Source organism: Podarcis tiliguerta (genome assembly GCF_965153285.1).
Source record: "Podarcis tiliguerta genome assembly, chromosome: 9".
NCBI classification, from domain to species: domain Eukaryota; kingdom Metazoa; phylum Chordata; class Lepidosauria; order Squamata; family Lacertidae; genus Podarcis; species Podarcis tiliguerta.
In genome coordinates, this window is record NC_139542.1 from 49,228,497 (window position 1) to 49,243,519 (window position 15,023).

The window sequence follows — 15,023 nt, forward strand, 5'->3', positions numbered from 1 at the left end:
CTGCCCTTACTGTATTTTGGTGTTCATGTTTTATAACGTTTATCATTCTTCACAATACTTATCTTGACTTATTATGCAAAACACTGAATTATGCAAATCTGTTTTTGTCACCTAGATCCTATATCCCTTTTTGTCCCATGCCTCTAATAATTTGATTTTCTTGGAACTCTTTCCTCTTATCTTTTAAACTGAAAATTAAGAAGTCGTTTAGTGCTGATTTTTTTGTAGTGTTAAAATATTTATCTCTGTTTTCTTTTAAAGGCGCACAGCTGAGAAGAGCATACCTGTTGTTAATACTGTGATCACACTTCCCCACGTTATTGCAGAAAGTATCCCACTCCATGTTAACGCAGGTAATGCAAATTTATGCATAAAGTCATACCTGACCTCAGATGCTCTCAAACTCTTACCGCAGTGCAAAATTAGATTCTGGTGTGTTGCAAAAGTGTTGCTTACTAACACAGTTTGTGGACAAAGTCATTTCCCCATTAAATGTTAAGGACTGGGTTGGGTCCACTTTGTCATACTTGGATTAGATCCACTAAAATCAATGCAATTTAAGTTAGTCATAAGTCCTATTGATTTCAGTAGGTCTGTTCTAAGTATGACTAAGTTTAGATCCAACCCTTTGTGCTGCCACAACTCACTCTATTTCTAAAATATAAGAGGCCAAAAAAGATCACAGTTCACACAGTTGATAGATGCAAATTCTGTCTGTCACCTGTTTCCATCTTAATAAAACTTCCATGAGAAGACACACCATTTCTTGAACATCATTTCTTTCCCCAGAAACATACAAAAGCAGACCAACTCCTAAACCTGTCCAATGAGTGTGACAGGCTGAACATCCTGGGTTCAAATCTTTGCTAGGCCATGAAGCTGCTGGTGATATGGCGCATTTCACCCTAATTCAAGCAACCTCTCCTTGCCTTTTCAAAGGCAGGATATAAAATGTAATAAATAAAAGTTTATTTGCTAAGTTGTTCCATCATTTTGTATGTTTCTGGGAAGTGATACTCCATTCGTTTGTTACAGATGTGAATTTTCATAAAAGCAAAAGACTGAAATAGGCTATTCTAGTTCCATTTTTTAAAAATCCAGACTGTAATGCATAACCTTCCCTTTTCACTTACTGCTGACAGATGGAATTTGCCTTGCAGCACTTCAGCAACTTAACAGTGTCTAAAAAGAGACTGGTATTTTCGTCAGTCCTACGTGAAGCTACAATGTTTTCATGGTTACTCCTGTGTTTGTTAACGTTTCAGTACATTTTTAATTTTCTTGGTTTCTGAGGTGTATAACCCTAAATAGTGTTAATATATACTTGCAAAGTTGAGAAAGAAACAATAAATGCTATTTTTGCTGAAATACATGTAACTTCTGTTACACTTCCTTTCCAAAGATTTGCCCTCGTTTGGTCGAGTCAGAGAATCCTTACCTGTAAAATATCACCTGCAAAATAAGACCAATATTGTTCAAGATGTGGAAGTGTTAGTGGAACCCAGTGAAGCCTTCATGTTTTCTGGCCTTAAGCAGGTATGGCGTAGACTCCAAACTTAAAAGAAATATTTTTTACAGCCTCCTGCACACCTTCAAGCTATTATCTGAGTCACACATAGGATAAATTGATTGTCCTAAACATGTCCAATAGTGTTCTGAATATTGTGTCCGTTTGCAAAACTTAGAGGTGGGGAAACTGGGGAATAAAAACCACAAGATATCCTTGTTTGAGGGAAGAATAACTTTTTACATAAATCTGAAATATTAAGTTTGTATATACAGATATCTAGGTATCTGGGGGAACTTTGCATTTATCTGTAATTGAGAGAGAAACTAGAGTAAAGAGACGGTAGAGAAAGAAAAGAATGATGGTGGTAAGAGATTGTATGGCTTATTACCATAAACTGTATGCTCCCATTCATTACATGGGCTTGCCAATCGGAAGGTCAGCGGTTCAAATCTGTGTGACAGGGTGAGCTCCTGTTGCTCTGTCCCACTTTGTCAACCTAGCAGTTTGAAAGCATCCCAGTGCAAGTACATAATAGGTACTTTTGCGGCAGGAAGGTACAGTGTTTTGTGTGCTATGGCAATCGTCACGGTGTTCCATTGCGCCAGAAGCGGTTTAGTCATGCTGGCCACATGACCTGGAAAGCTGACTGTGGACAAACACTGGCTCCCTTGGCCGAAAGCGAGATGAACGCCACACCCCATAGTCACCTTTGACTGGACCTAACCATCCAGGGGTCCTTTACCTTTTCCATGGGGAACTCTGATACAGTTCTGACTTCAGCAGCTGCCATTTAAGAAACAGACAACTTGTAACAGTCACAAGATATACTTGAGCCTTTGCAAGTGCCGGTCAGGAGGGTTGAAATTACAAGGTTAAAGTTGAAAGAGCAAGGAGGTTGAGAAATTGAGTGGGAATAAAAAGAACATACTAATGATTAACTGTTTCAGACAAACGTTTAAATAAAATAGAAAGCCTAGATTGAGATCGTAATCCAAAAAAAGGACTGATTACGGACTTTGAACTGTATTTTTAGATAAGATTGCGAATCCTTCCTGGTACCGAACAGGAAATGTTATACAACTTCTATCCTCTCATGGCTGGATATCAACAGCTGCCATCACTTAATATCAACCTGCTACGGTTTCCAAATTTCACCAATCAGCTGCTTAGAAGATTTATACCAACACACATATTTGTAAAGGTAAGATATAATAATGACATCTGTGCTGTTTAGAGCTCTTTCAGTACATGTGTCATGCTTAAAGACAGTTGAATAATAGGCTAGACTTTTCAAGTTGGCATAGCATCTACCCATAAATTGCAAAATGCAAATCTATAATTTGGAGTATAGTCAATTAGAAGGCTCTTGTTGACTGCATTTTGCAATAATTTAATTGGGATTCTGAGGAAATATTTCCTGTTAAGACTAGCTTACATCGTTTTATGAGAGAACCAGAGTATCTATTCAGTCTGTAACATTTGCTAAAGCTTCTGCCTGTATTCTGTGATCCAAATTAGGCAAACAATAGCTGCTATTTCGTATTATATTCAGTACTTTGTAAGATGCTTAGTTGAAATAGTTTCAAGATAGAGTAAATATCTCTTTGGGTTATGAATTACCATGATGCTAAATCAAACCTGGAAATAACTGGAATTGAAAAGAGTCTAATACGAAGACAAAGCACCAATGGCTTCTTTGGCATTTGTTAAAAGTATTCATATGATAGTGGAATTATTAGGTATTATGAAGTTGATTAACGAGTCTTTTCTCCCAAGCCCTTTTTTTTCATAGCAAGAATTGGTCTATGTTAATTGAAATATTCATACTCATTATGTTACTGTTACGCTAGTGGCTAGGAAGAGACATGTCCAGGCAGTGTTAGTGAAATTGTTGAAAAAATGTGATGTGCCTTTTGTGAACTACATTGTAAAAAAAACAACCTAATCCCCTCCCCTGTCATAGCTCTTCATTCTACTTGATTTGCATTACAGCCAAAAAGGATGGGTGTTTCCCATACATTCTGACAATCAATATACTATTGAGATGAACCATCTACACTTTTTGCCAGCTAGAGACATAAGCCTACTGCCTCTGGGAAAGAAGCTCTAAGCATGTGTAGCATCTTGAGCTGTACTTTCTTCTTGCCCATACTCTCATACATGGCAATATTAGTTTCTCTTCCTAAAAGAGAAGGGTGGGGGGCTTTCTTAAGGGATATATTTCATCCCCTTTCTGCTCTAAAAAAGTTGAATAAACTGAGTCCCGGATTGTGTTAGACTTAATAATCCCTCAGCATACTTGCCATTATAAGTATTGTAGTTGCTTAGATGTAATAAAATTGTGTCTTAAATGCTAAAGAATTGTCATTTTGCAAGTTATACTTTTGTGCATTGTATCTATAAGAGACTGTTGGAGCCAGTGACGTCAGTTTGGCATTCATTCTAAGCTATTGCTACTAATGTTTTTGAAAATTAGGTGGAATTTTATAAATCTGAAAGAATGATAGGAGTCATCTTGCTCATGCTGTAAAGTTTCTAATTAAGTGGCATGTATTTATCTTCTTTAAGAGTAAAAAATGCAGTATTGTTAGTCCCACAGAATGAGAGACATTAAATAAACATTTTTTTATTAGTGGAACAGCTTGCTGATGGAAATCCGAAAAAAGAGAAGGATGCTCAAAGTGCAGTTGGCACCTAATTATTGCCTTCTTCTGCCTGTTTCTCTGCTGTAACTAACACATATCCAAACTCCTTTTTGTTTGGATTAGAAGTGATCCGACACACAAGGAAATTTGAAAAATCACTTACATTATTTCCACCAGTGAATGAATGTAATGCTCTTCACCATTATAGCCTGAACTTCATTGCTTCCTTGTAGCCAACGCCTAACAGTGTTTGTTTTAACAATCCTTCAGCGCTCACTAATCTCAATGGGACGTGCCTCCAATTAAATATTTTTAAGAGTGGAACCCTAGGCAACTTTCTCTACAATAAATATACAGAGTTTCTAAGCAGCAGTTGCACGTGAAGAGGGCTGGGGGTACCGGGTTTGTTAGGATGGGGATGGGGCAAGGAGGCGGTGAGGTCAGCGAAGCTCTGGTTTGGTGGTGAAGAATGCCACCACTGCAGGTCCAGAGCTCCTGAACCTCACCACTGGCTTGTTCCAACCCCACCCCAATGAATCCCAATGTAGCTGCTAGGAGGAGGATGCCACTCTAGCTGCAGCTGCTTCTAAGTAATATTAGTCTGTGCCATGAATTGCAGTACAATGGATTTACAGTTTGGGGGCTGAGTGAATTCTAAAAGACAAGAAACCAATATTGGCATGTAGATTTGTACTGTACTGCTGTATACTTGTAGATTAAACTTAAATATTAAATCTGTTCTCTCTTCCTTCTAAAGCCACAGGGCCGTCAACCAGATGATGCTTCTATTGCTGCTGCGTAACTGTGGATTCATGCACTTAAGAGTTTTGCACATACTTTATAGAACTCTGCTTTTTCCAAACTAATTTTGCTCAGTCTACAAATGAAAAACTTAGGAGCCAAAACTACTGCTTAAAGTCTTAATTGAGTCTCTTTATGGACTTGATTCGAACAAATAATATATGGGAGAAAGTCAGTGTTCTAATTTTGCGTGTGCGGGTTTTTCTAAGTGTGCGGGTTTTTTCTTGGACTTCACTGAAACGGAAGTGCTATTTATTATGTATATGGAATATTTTGGCAATATGAATGACGTTAACTTGGCTAAAAAGAAGAAGAAAATTAATTCTGCCTTCAGTAGCCAGTCTTGAGGTGCAACGCCTGTGGTGTTTGCTATAACTGATTCCACCACTGGCCCTCGATTTCTATAGCATTTAAGTCTCACTTGCTTTTAGAACCTCCTTTTTGTGCCCTTCTACGTTTCGAGTAAAGAACAGGATTCACTTCATATGCTTATTGTCTTATTAGGCACTAGCTACTTGATGCATGATTGATAATTTGAAGTATTCCATGAATAAGTGTCATTTTGTGCTTGCATCTGGTGATAATTGAGAGTTGCTGGCTATTAGTAGTACTGTGCAAACTGCTGGGAAGCTGTTTTGGGGGCCTTTCTCATGAAGAGGCAATGATAGCAGTATTGAGAAGCTGATATTCCTAATGGCAACTTTGCCACTGAACAACCCTTGGCTTTTTCAAGCAGCTCTTCAGCATCCTTTGACAGTCATTTACTATGGGAGAAGAGAAACCCTAAATACCACAATACTACAAAATGATATGGCTGGATTTTGTTATCAAGTAGCCAAATGCATCTTAAATGCTTGGCCACCCTTGCAAAACTATCCTATTGCTATGGTAGGCCTTTTGGGAGAAGCTGAAACATTTGGCTCATGTGTGAAGCCATATGCTTAATTTTAGCAGTTCAGAGCCAAGTCTGCTACCATGGACTGGTTTAAAAATGCTTTCTACTGTAACCTCTAGTTGCTAACTGGAAGCCATTTTGTGGGAAAAGGCCATTACACTGCAGCAATATCATCCAGTCTTCAGACTTTTATCCAGTCAATCTCTATCAGGGTTAACTCTCCATGCAGAATGTCAATTAGTTAACAGAAATTCATCCTATCAATGTTATGTGAGCCGGTCACAGTAAATCATGTAAATAAAAGTGTTTCGTGATTTTTTTCATTGTTCAATAAATTAATTTAAGCTTTGGCTTTTGGATCTCATAGCGTGTCTCCTTTTGGATCTAAAGGAAGATCAGAGCCCAGGGTACAATGTGAGCTAACAATGTGAGCCGGGAAATTTCCTTGTTCAAATATCTCCTCAGCCATGAACTTGCTAGGCTGCCTTAAGCAAGCTGCTTTTTCCTCAGCTTCAGTCCTTTCATCTGCAATATGAGGATAACAACTGGCTTAATTTCCAGGTCTGTTGACAGTTGCTGGTATAACATAGGCAATGCACTTCAGAATGCTTGAAGTGCGATCTAAGCACCAAGGAGTGCTATCCTGAATTTTTACAGAAATTTATGAGACAAATAGTGACTTTATGGTATGATATAGGTTTAGGAGATAATATTTTTAAATGGCATAAATGTCATCCGAAGCAGGTTTACACCTGTAATCTGAAGGAGGTTTGCAAACTAGCATTTGGCATTATTATAGCTGGCTTTGTACTAATAAAAGGGTCACCCATGTGGTAGTATTGATGAGCAACCCAATGTCAAAAAGTATACTTCCTCACCTTCAAACACCTAGTGGAAGTGGGTATGTCTTGATCTTCCTTCTAAAGGAATCTAACACCATGGCAAGATCTGCCTCAGTGCTTCTATTGTGGCCAGCTGACTGGGTAAGCAGCTACCTGGAAATGAACCAAATGTTTTTTTAAAATAAATAAATAAATAAATAAATAATGACACAACTTTACTGAGGGACAAGGGAGAGAGAGAATATGTGGCTAACTTCCTCTAGCCTCATGAATGCAGTGAACCTCATTTTGATGAAAATATGAATAAATCAGAGTTGCTTTAAACCAGAAAAGAACAAATTGTGGAAATAAAATAATTATAACAAAGCAGTGTTGATCCTGAAGAAGTATGTTGTGCAACTGAGATGGGATGTACAAGCTTTAAAAGTAAACTGACCAGTTATTGCTGCAAGATCAGTCTAGCTTGATCTTAAAGCTGCTCTTGAAATCTTATGCTTACTAACCATTGCATAAGTTGAGCTGCAACATCCCAGGCATAACAATACTGAGTTGAGGCTGAATTTTATTTGCTTTTTAAAAAAAATTTAAATTTTAAATTTAAGACTTTCACAAGCACATTTATTTTCTTCAAAATTCTGATGTTTGGTTAAAATGCAAGCTGAATATTTGTGGTCTGTCACTGGGTGAGCATCTTTAAGCCATTCCTAAGAGGGGCAGCCTTTCTAGTCCACCAATCCAACATTGCTTTCCTTCACATAGTATTAGCAGCATTATAAATGCCACCTCTTCAGCCCTTAAAAAGCTGGCTTGTCTTTCATAACGTCTGAAGGAAGGAAAAAATCTGCCCCCAGACGCTGTATAAAGTACACCCTTGTGGACTTTACAACCAATGTGAGTAAAAATAGACCATAAGGGTAGAAGATACATTAAGTCCTCATGATTTTTCATTTGCGTTAACATTATAAGATACCCTTTTTGCCACCAACATTAAGCCTGTACGTGACCATGCCAAAGAGTCATGGAACTTGACAAGAAAAAAATGGTTATCTACTTGTTCAAGAACCCCCAGTCTCTTCTATTGTCTGAAGGCTTTCAATATGTTTGATTGCATAAACAACAAAGGAAATACAGTAAATACCCCGGCATGTTTTCTGGCTATGGAAAATAAATACCTGAGCATATTTTCTGGCTTTGTACTTGAACTACAACCAGGAGACGGGAACAGAGGTGTGTGCTTGGTAGCCCACAAGCAGAGGAGAAATAACATACCTAACGAATACCAGAGAATGTTGATAATGATCTTTCTTAATGCTTTGAAAACAGTCAATTATCTGTGAAATAAGATTCCCCAGCTGGGATGCTTGGAAGCAGCATTTTCCTGACCACAATTCCTTTTTTTTTAAAGCATGTTTAAACTCTCTCTAAAATGGCTGCCTTTCAAAGAAAGGAATATAAGTAAATTCATCTTGCATTTAATGCATGCACTCTTAAGTGATTACTGAACAGCACTGGCTGAGACCGAAGGGAAACTTAGTCCAAAACAGCTGGAGGACGCCAGGTTGCTCATCCTAGATTACTGCTGTCTCAATTTTCTCCAGCTCCTCTCCAATCCTTACAATCTGAATTCTACCTTTTGTAGTCCAGTTAACTTGTACTCTTCAAAAGAACTCTCTCCCCATTTCAGATCTTCTGTCCTCATCTATTACCTCTCTTATGCCGCTGAGTATATCTGCTGTTTGCTTATGTGTGTTAGGTTTCTCCCTCTTTGTCCTCTGTTGGTTTCCCCCCAACTTGCCTAATCCCTCATTCAAAATTTCCACAGGAAATTTGCTGGTGTCTCTCAGGAATTTGTATTTGGTCATTTGCTACTCCATTTATGCACCCGAGTCACTTCATCAAATCTTGTGGCTTTCAGTGAGATCATCCATCTCTACTTTATTCCACAACTGCATCCAACCCCACCAACTTCCTGTCTGATATTTCAGCTTAGATGTTTCATTCATCGCCATTACAAACTTGGTTTATACTTGGGCAACTCTCCTTCCGGGCCTTTTTTCCTTCTTTGCCACCATCCACCCTGTTGGCTAGGCATGTAACCATGGCTTTATCTTGGATCTCCTTTGTTTTCCTTATTTAGAGCATCACCAGGTCATGTTGCCTCTCTTCAGCAAACTCATCTTTACCTTCAAAGCATTCTTATCCCTTCACCATCCCCCATCTGTGACCTTTGTTCCTTCAGCTTCACCCACCCTCAGCCATCTACAGGTCTCCTGTTTCATTAAACTGTGCCCCTCTTTCTACCCATATGCAGTAATGGATGGCATGCTGGGGTGGCCTGACCACCTACCAGCTGAGGTTCTGCTATTTACTAGGAAGGAGGAGGGAAGGGGAGCCTATCTAGTGCTCCTGCCAATGCATTTGCACCACACCAACTTCACTGCTACCTTACCCTCTCCCCCATTGAATGGCACTGACTCCACTGTCAGGTCAGGGGAGTGTTGCTGCACCACCATGCCACCCTTTACTGCTCCATCTCTGGAACACCATTTCAGAGCACATTGTGTTGCATTAATTCTGTCTTCCTTCTAAAGCCACCTTTTTAGTTAAACCTTTGGCACAACCCCTTAATCTTCAACCCTTATTGAAACTAAGTTTGTGTGGAACCAAACTGAACACACATTCTTGCCCTGCTTTATCCTTCCGTCCATTTTCCTTCCCTGTGTTGGAATTTTTTTATTGGTCTCTCCTCCAAGGAGTTTACAGTCTCTTTTGTTACTCGTGTTTCTTGTTTCTTAATGAACAATTCATGCAAAAACACAAAGCAGGTTTGGGAAATAAAGAACTGGGGTGTTCTTCAGTATTTAAAATGCCAGGATCACAGGCCCATGACATAAATGTGTCTGTGGGCAAATTAAAATGTTGGATGGCTGTGGTCTCATTGGCACTGCACAGCAGGGTGTGCTAGGTCACCCTGTAAGCAAAGGGGGGGGGAGAGTTTTTTTATAGTTATTTTGCAAAAGGAAGAGAAAGATCTGTCATGAAGTGCTTGCCCCCTAACAACATTCCTGATGCATTAAAAAAGCAACAGCAACTGGGGGGGGGGGGGGATAAAAGATCTGGAATCCTTACTAGAAGAATTTCCAAACATCTAGTGGGGGGATTAAAAACTTTTCATGCTGGTAGTCACTAAGGAATTATGGCCTTCAGAAACCTCAAGCATGAACAATCTTGTGGCAAATAGTTTAAAATCCATACACACACCTAAAATAATAGCTATTGAAGAAGAGAATGAAAAAAATACATTGTGCTGATGGCATATCTTTTTAATATAGGTTAGTGGTTTCCTTTCCATTTTAAGTCAAGGTTATAGCACTTTTCTTTATTGATCTTGTCATTGTGATGGCAGAGTGTAGTAGGGTGTGTCCAGACCCGTAGGCTATTGTACAACGGAGCCGTCTGTCTTCTCTTACTAAAAGGTTATTATATAAACACAAGTGAAGACCCGCAAAAAAAAACCCACCACCACCACCCGCTGGTAGTGTATTTTGGTTTTACTTGTTTCTACATTCCATCTCTTTGTAAACTATGCATTAAGCGCAAAAAATTTTTAATTTGTAACTTTGCACATTACATCTTAAATGTTTACTCTGTGCAAAAAAAATAAAAAGTATATAAATCCTTTTTATTTCTGTTAGATGTACATATGATCCACCACAAATCACTGGTACATTTTGTCATTGCAATATTAAAAACTGTTTTGCTCTTCCTATTTTCATTTGTTTCTAATGATTCAAATAACATAAGTAGCAAGCCATTCAAAGGATCAAAATCTACAGCAGTAGTTCCTAATTAGCTAAGCAAAGCAGATGCCCTGTTTTTCAAAAGCCAAGCCATGGACCCCCTACTTTTGAATTTTTTTATATCTCTATAGTCGTTTTTGTTATGTGAATGGTGCCCTGGGTGGGTTATGCGGATACCCTGCGTTCCATGGACCACCAGTTGGGAACCACTGATCTACAGTATAAAGTTTTTCTCAGTGTTGTGTCTCTATGGCTTGCTCAGCAATTGGACATAGTTGCTGAGTTACAGGGGGAGAGAAAGCACTAGGACCAATTACACTTCAATCAATGGGCCCAAAGGGCCCCCATCCCTTCTTTGCCACCAGCAAAGGTATGTCCCCACTTGTGCAAGCTGATATTTACAGCAAAGTAACAGCTGGTGGTTATTTCCCACTTCAGAAATAATTGAAACCAAACACTTCCTACCCATGTCTTGGAAAAATGACTAGGCCCTCAAAATCAAAAAACATTCTTTATTACTATTTTTTAAAGAGGAGAGTAGCTGCAGTGCTGAACTCCTAAGTTTGTTTGGATGTGACCCAATAAGGATGAGGTGGGGAACTGCATCTGGGTGGTGGGCTGCATCTCACTCACAGGGCATCTTTGACAGGTTAGCCAGGCCATCCACCTATTATTCACCTGTCATAATTACGCCAGGTGACCCATTTTTCATACTTCTGAGCATGGGAGCCCCGGCAATCAGCTTTTCACTGGGGCTTGCAAAACACCATGCACTGTGCTTTGCGAGCCCCAATGATCAGCTGGTTATTAGCACTTGCAAGCCACTGAACAGACATTCTCCACTGCTGCAATAGGGGTTTACTACAGCACCAGGTGATTCCGGTCAGGTTACAGATTTGGCAAGCAAACTCTATAAATAGATGGCTAGCAGTTGCTTATTATCCATCTTACTCTTTCATTCAGCTGGCAAAAGATTTGGATCCTGATGTTTATTTTCATACCAGTACCCAAATTCTGAAAGTGCTGGCAACCCTTATAGACTACAGAGGCGCAAAACACTTTATTTAAGCTTACACCTACCTCAGCAAGTGTTTACATTTGCATTTTTAAAATGAAGAAAACAATGAGAAGGAAATAGACTACTGCTGCAGTTGCCTTTTTGTTTGAGTGTAAAAAAAGAGAGTAATTATATATGTGTGTGGGGAAAGGAGGTATTTTGGCTGCCGTTATAATCCTAATTCTTGGGAGCCACCCAATCTATAGGAAAATCACACTGGAATAGCTTCAGTCAATGCTGAGTTGTGATGTCAGCTAATTATCCTTGTAACAGTACAAATGAGGAATCTAATCCTCAGAAATAATATAATTGTGTGTGTGTCTGTGTGGAATCATTTTGTTAATTTTAGCTGTCTCTTATTCATACACCATTTTGAGACTTGCAATTAAGTGGTTTGTAAACCTAAAGAAATACATAAAAATTAATATTGTGGTGGCTTGACGTCAAGGATATGTTTCATTTAGCAGGAAACTTTATTTTTCCTTTATGTCTCCCACTTACTTTGCATGGTGGTAGCAGTTAAAATAATAAAGACAGTTGGGTATTGTTTGGGCTTCGCCTACTATCTGTTTAGAAGCTGCAGGAAAAACAAAACAACCCAGAAGTGCTACTTGTTCCGGCTAATTCATGGGCAGTTAGTTATTTTTTAGTATATGGCACAATATAATGTCAAATAAGAAAGATTTATACGTACTGGCTTGATCAGGTTCTGTTCTAAGAGTATGCCTCGCTGCCCACGTGTGCGTGAAATACTATCCCCAGCCAGAAAACCTTTAGACAAATTACCTACAATTATCTCTTCATTTGCCTTGTTCTCAACATTTTCCTTCCCACATACATGCTTAAATTAATTTAGACTAGTTTCAACAAGTAAGAGTAGTCATCAAGGTTATTTTGTTTATCTGTTGCTAGATCCAGTCGAATACAGGCAATGGCACAAAGCAGAGAAGGAAGAAGTGATATATGATTGCAGCTTTCATGGCGGTGTTATTAGTGTGGAACATGGCCACAATCCAGGGAATTCTGTGATACCCTGAAATTATAGCTGCAGTTAATACCTGCAGTTGGAAGAGAATACAAGAGAACATGGACTCCCTAACAAGTCCATTCTAGGGAAGCACTGAAGAAAGGATACTAGAGTATAATTTACAATATACTTTTTAAAGCTTTTGTTAAAACAGTTATCATGGTGCCTAGGGCCTCTATCAACCATAGCCTGGTGCTATCAAGGGCATTAATGTTAACTGTAACTTTACTTTTGGTAGTACAGTTATTACTTTCCTTTTGAGTTTTGTCTCCTGCATTCCTATTTAACCACAAATGAGTCAGTCAGTATTTAGAATTTTGTTTTACAGATAGTAGTTTTCCCTGAAGTCCACTGGGAAGAATGGACTCTTATGCACATCAGATCTGTAACAGATAATAGAAAGTAAAACACAACCTTATAACAGAAACAAAATACTTTCACCATGCCATTATTTTGCATTTTTAAAAATAAATCTAGGATGAAGTGTTGTGCACTGGGCACGGTATTGGGATACTGTTCCTTTTTAACCCCTTTTCTCTGCTCTGGTTTGGTGGATTTTGGTAAAACTATTTGGGTGTTTAGATTTACTGGGCTTTTTGTATTTTAAACATTTTAAGCTGCTATGTGTTTTAAAAACCCACCCAACCCTTAAAGTTTGTACCTTTCAGAACCTAAGGTTTGAGATAGGTAACATGTTTCTAAAGTGATAAAAATGTAAATTTCATGAATCAGCAATATTAAAACACTTCATCTTATTTAGATAGCAACAATTAAATTCAATATATACTGTAATCAATGATGCTTGAAGATTATACTGCATTGGTTAAATTATGCCCATGGTGAGATATATAATAATTAAAATAATCCCTCAGTATTTAAATAGCTGTCAATTCAGAATTTTTAAAATACTATCTCTGGTCACAAGATGACCAGTAATAATAGTTGAGGAGCTGTCGCCAAGTTTGCTATTCGGATAGTAAGAAAAGAATGTTTTTTTTAAAAATGTGTGTGATATATATATGTGTGTGTATGCATATTACATATCTTAGTGCACCAATTATACAGTTGTCATCGTTTGTCTTACACACTTTGTAAGAGAATGTTATGTAAGAATTAAAAACAGAAAAGGCACACAACCATCATCTTGTACGGTATCTTGCTTATTTCAAGTGACATGTAAATTGTGAGTAGGTTCTATAGGTTTGATTTCATCCTTTGAAGTTTTAAAGGAATTTACAGTGGCCCAGGTGACTTGTTTAACTGGGGTGCGACGGGGAGGAGGGAGAGAACGCTTCCACACTCTCGCTCTCTAGCAGTGGATCAGGGCTGTCAATTCCTCACAGCGCGCGCGCGCGCGCTTTTCAAAAGCTGCATGACAGGACTGAACAGTCCCCAAGTTCCAGGCGGTGAATTAAGTTCCCTTTCCCAACCTTCCAGTAGCTAAAATACACAGCGGGGCCCTGTGGGTGGGTGGCAACCCTGAACTGGCGGCGGGCGAAAGTAGTTTAATAATTTCCTCGAGTGTTGTGTGATGCTGTGTGCCGCCCTTAAAACTTTTCTTTTGCTTTGAAAAGAGCGGCTTTATAACCTGAAGCAAACGTGGCAAAGCAGCCGGGAGCCAGCGCAGGGAGCCCGCGGCGCAGGGAGAGGGCGGCGCCGCTGAGGGTCGCCCGGGAGGCGGGCCAGGCGTCCACGTGCAGCGAGCGGGGAGAAGGCGGGGAGACGCGGAACCTGCCGCTGGGCCGGCGGGGGCGGTCCGTCCTGGCGGAGCTGGGAACCGCGCCAGGCTGCCAGCGCCGCGCGCAGTGCCGTGCCCGGCGCTCCTGGCCAGGCAGCGGCTGCTTCGACTGCTGCTTCTTCGGCGCTCCGACGCCGCGATGCCTCGCCGGATGGAGAAGTTCTTGCAAATCGCCCCGCACTCCTTGGCCATCGTCCTGAGCCCCTGCGGCGGGGAAGAGGCTGCCTCGCGGCCGGCCAGGCACCGAGAGGAGCTGCAGGAGGACGGCGGCGGAGAGGCGGAGGACGACGACGACGGGGAAGGTGAGGGCAAGCGGCGGCGGCGGCTGCAGCTGCAGCAAGGGGAAGGAGCGCCTCCGCCGCCGGGCAGCGACTCTCTGGGTCGCCACCACATCGGCTACGAGATCTTCGCCGACTTCAAGCAGGAGAACATGCAGCATTTCTGGAACAAGAAGGTGACGGCGGCGGTGGCCGAGACTTTCTTCCTGGGCTGGATCGACGAGCAGGTGCTGCTGATCCAGGGCAAGGAGGAGCACCTGGAGGCGCTGCGCGAGGGCTGGATGCGCAGGTCCCTCAAGCCCCCCGCGGGCTTCCGAATCAAGTGCCTGGGTAAGCGCGGGGCCGAGCGCGCGGGGCAAGCCGGGGCAGGACGAGGGAAGCAGCGGCGTCCCCCAGTGGACGGGAGCGGGGAGGCGCGGGGTGCGCCTGC

At 40.7% G+C, this 15,023-nt stretch overlaps 2 protein-coding genes across 8 annotated transcripts in view; both read left to right on the forward strand.

Moving 5' to 3' along the window:
• The window catches only part of TRAPPC11 (trafficking protein particle complex subunit 11), a 71,319-nt gene that overhangs the window by 22,954 nt on the left and 33,342 nt on the right, over positions 1 to 15,023 (forward strand). For 3 of the 6 annotated variants that reach the window (XM_083458041.1, XM_083458039.1, XM_083458040.1), the window contains exons 27-29: positions 262 to 353; positions 1,403 to 1,536; positions 2,544 to 2,711. In XM_083458041.1, the coding sequence (XP_083314167.1) occupies positions 262 to 353; positions 1,403 to 1,536; positions 2,544 to 2,711 (394 nt within the window). Of the gene's footprint in view, positions 1 to 261; positions 354 to 1,402; positions 1,537 to 2,543; positions 2,734 to 4,912; positions 6,204 to 15,023 lie in introns of those variants that run through there. The other 3 variants (XM_083458038.1, XM_083458043.1, XM_083458042.1) reach the window with 2 other exon arrangements.
• Positions 9,798 to 15,023, forward strand: part of STOX2 (storkhead box 2) — a 134,030-nt gene continuing 128,804 nt past the window's right edge. For both annotated transcript variants that reach the window (XR_014515343.1, XM_083458100.1), the window contains exon 1: positions 9,798 to 14,923. Coding sequence is in view for 1 of the 2 variants with exons in the window: in XM_083458100.1 (XP_083314226.1) it covers positions 14,455 to 14,923 (469 nt within the window). In the remaining variant the exon portion in view is untranslated. The remainder of the gene's footprint in view (positions 14,924 to 15,023) is intronic.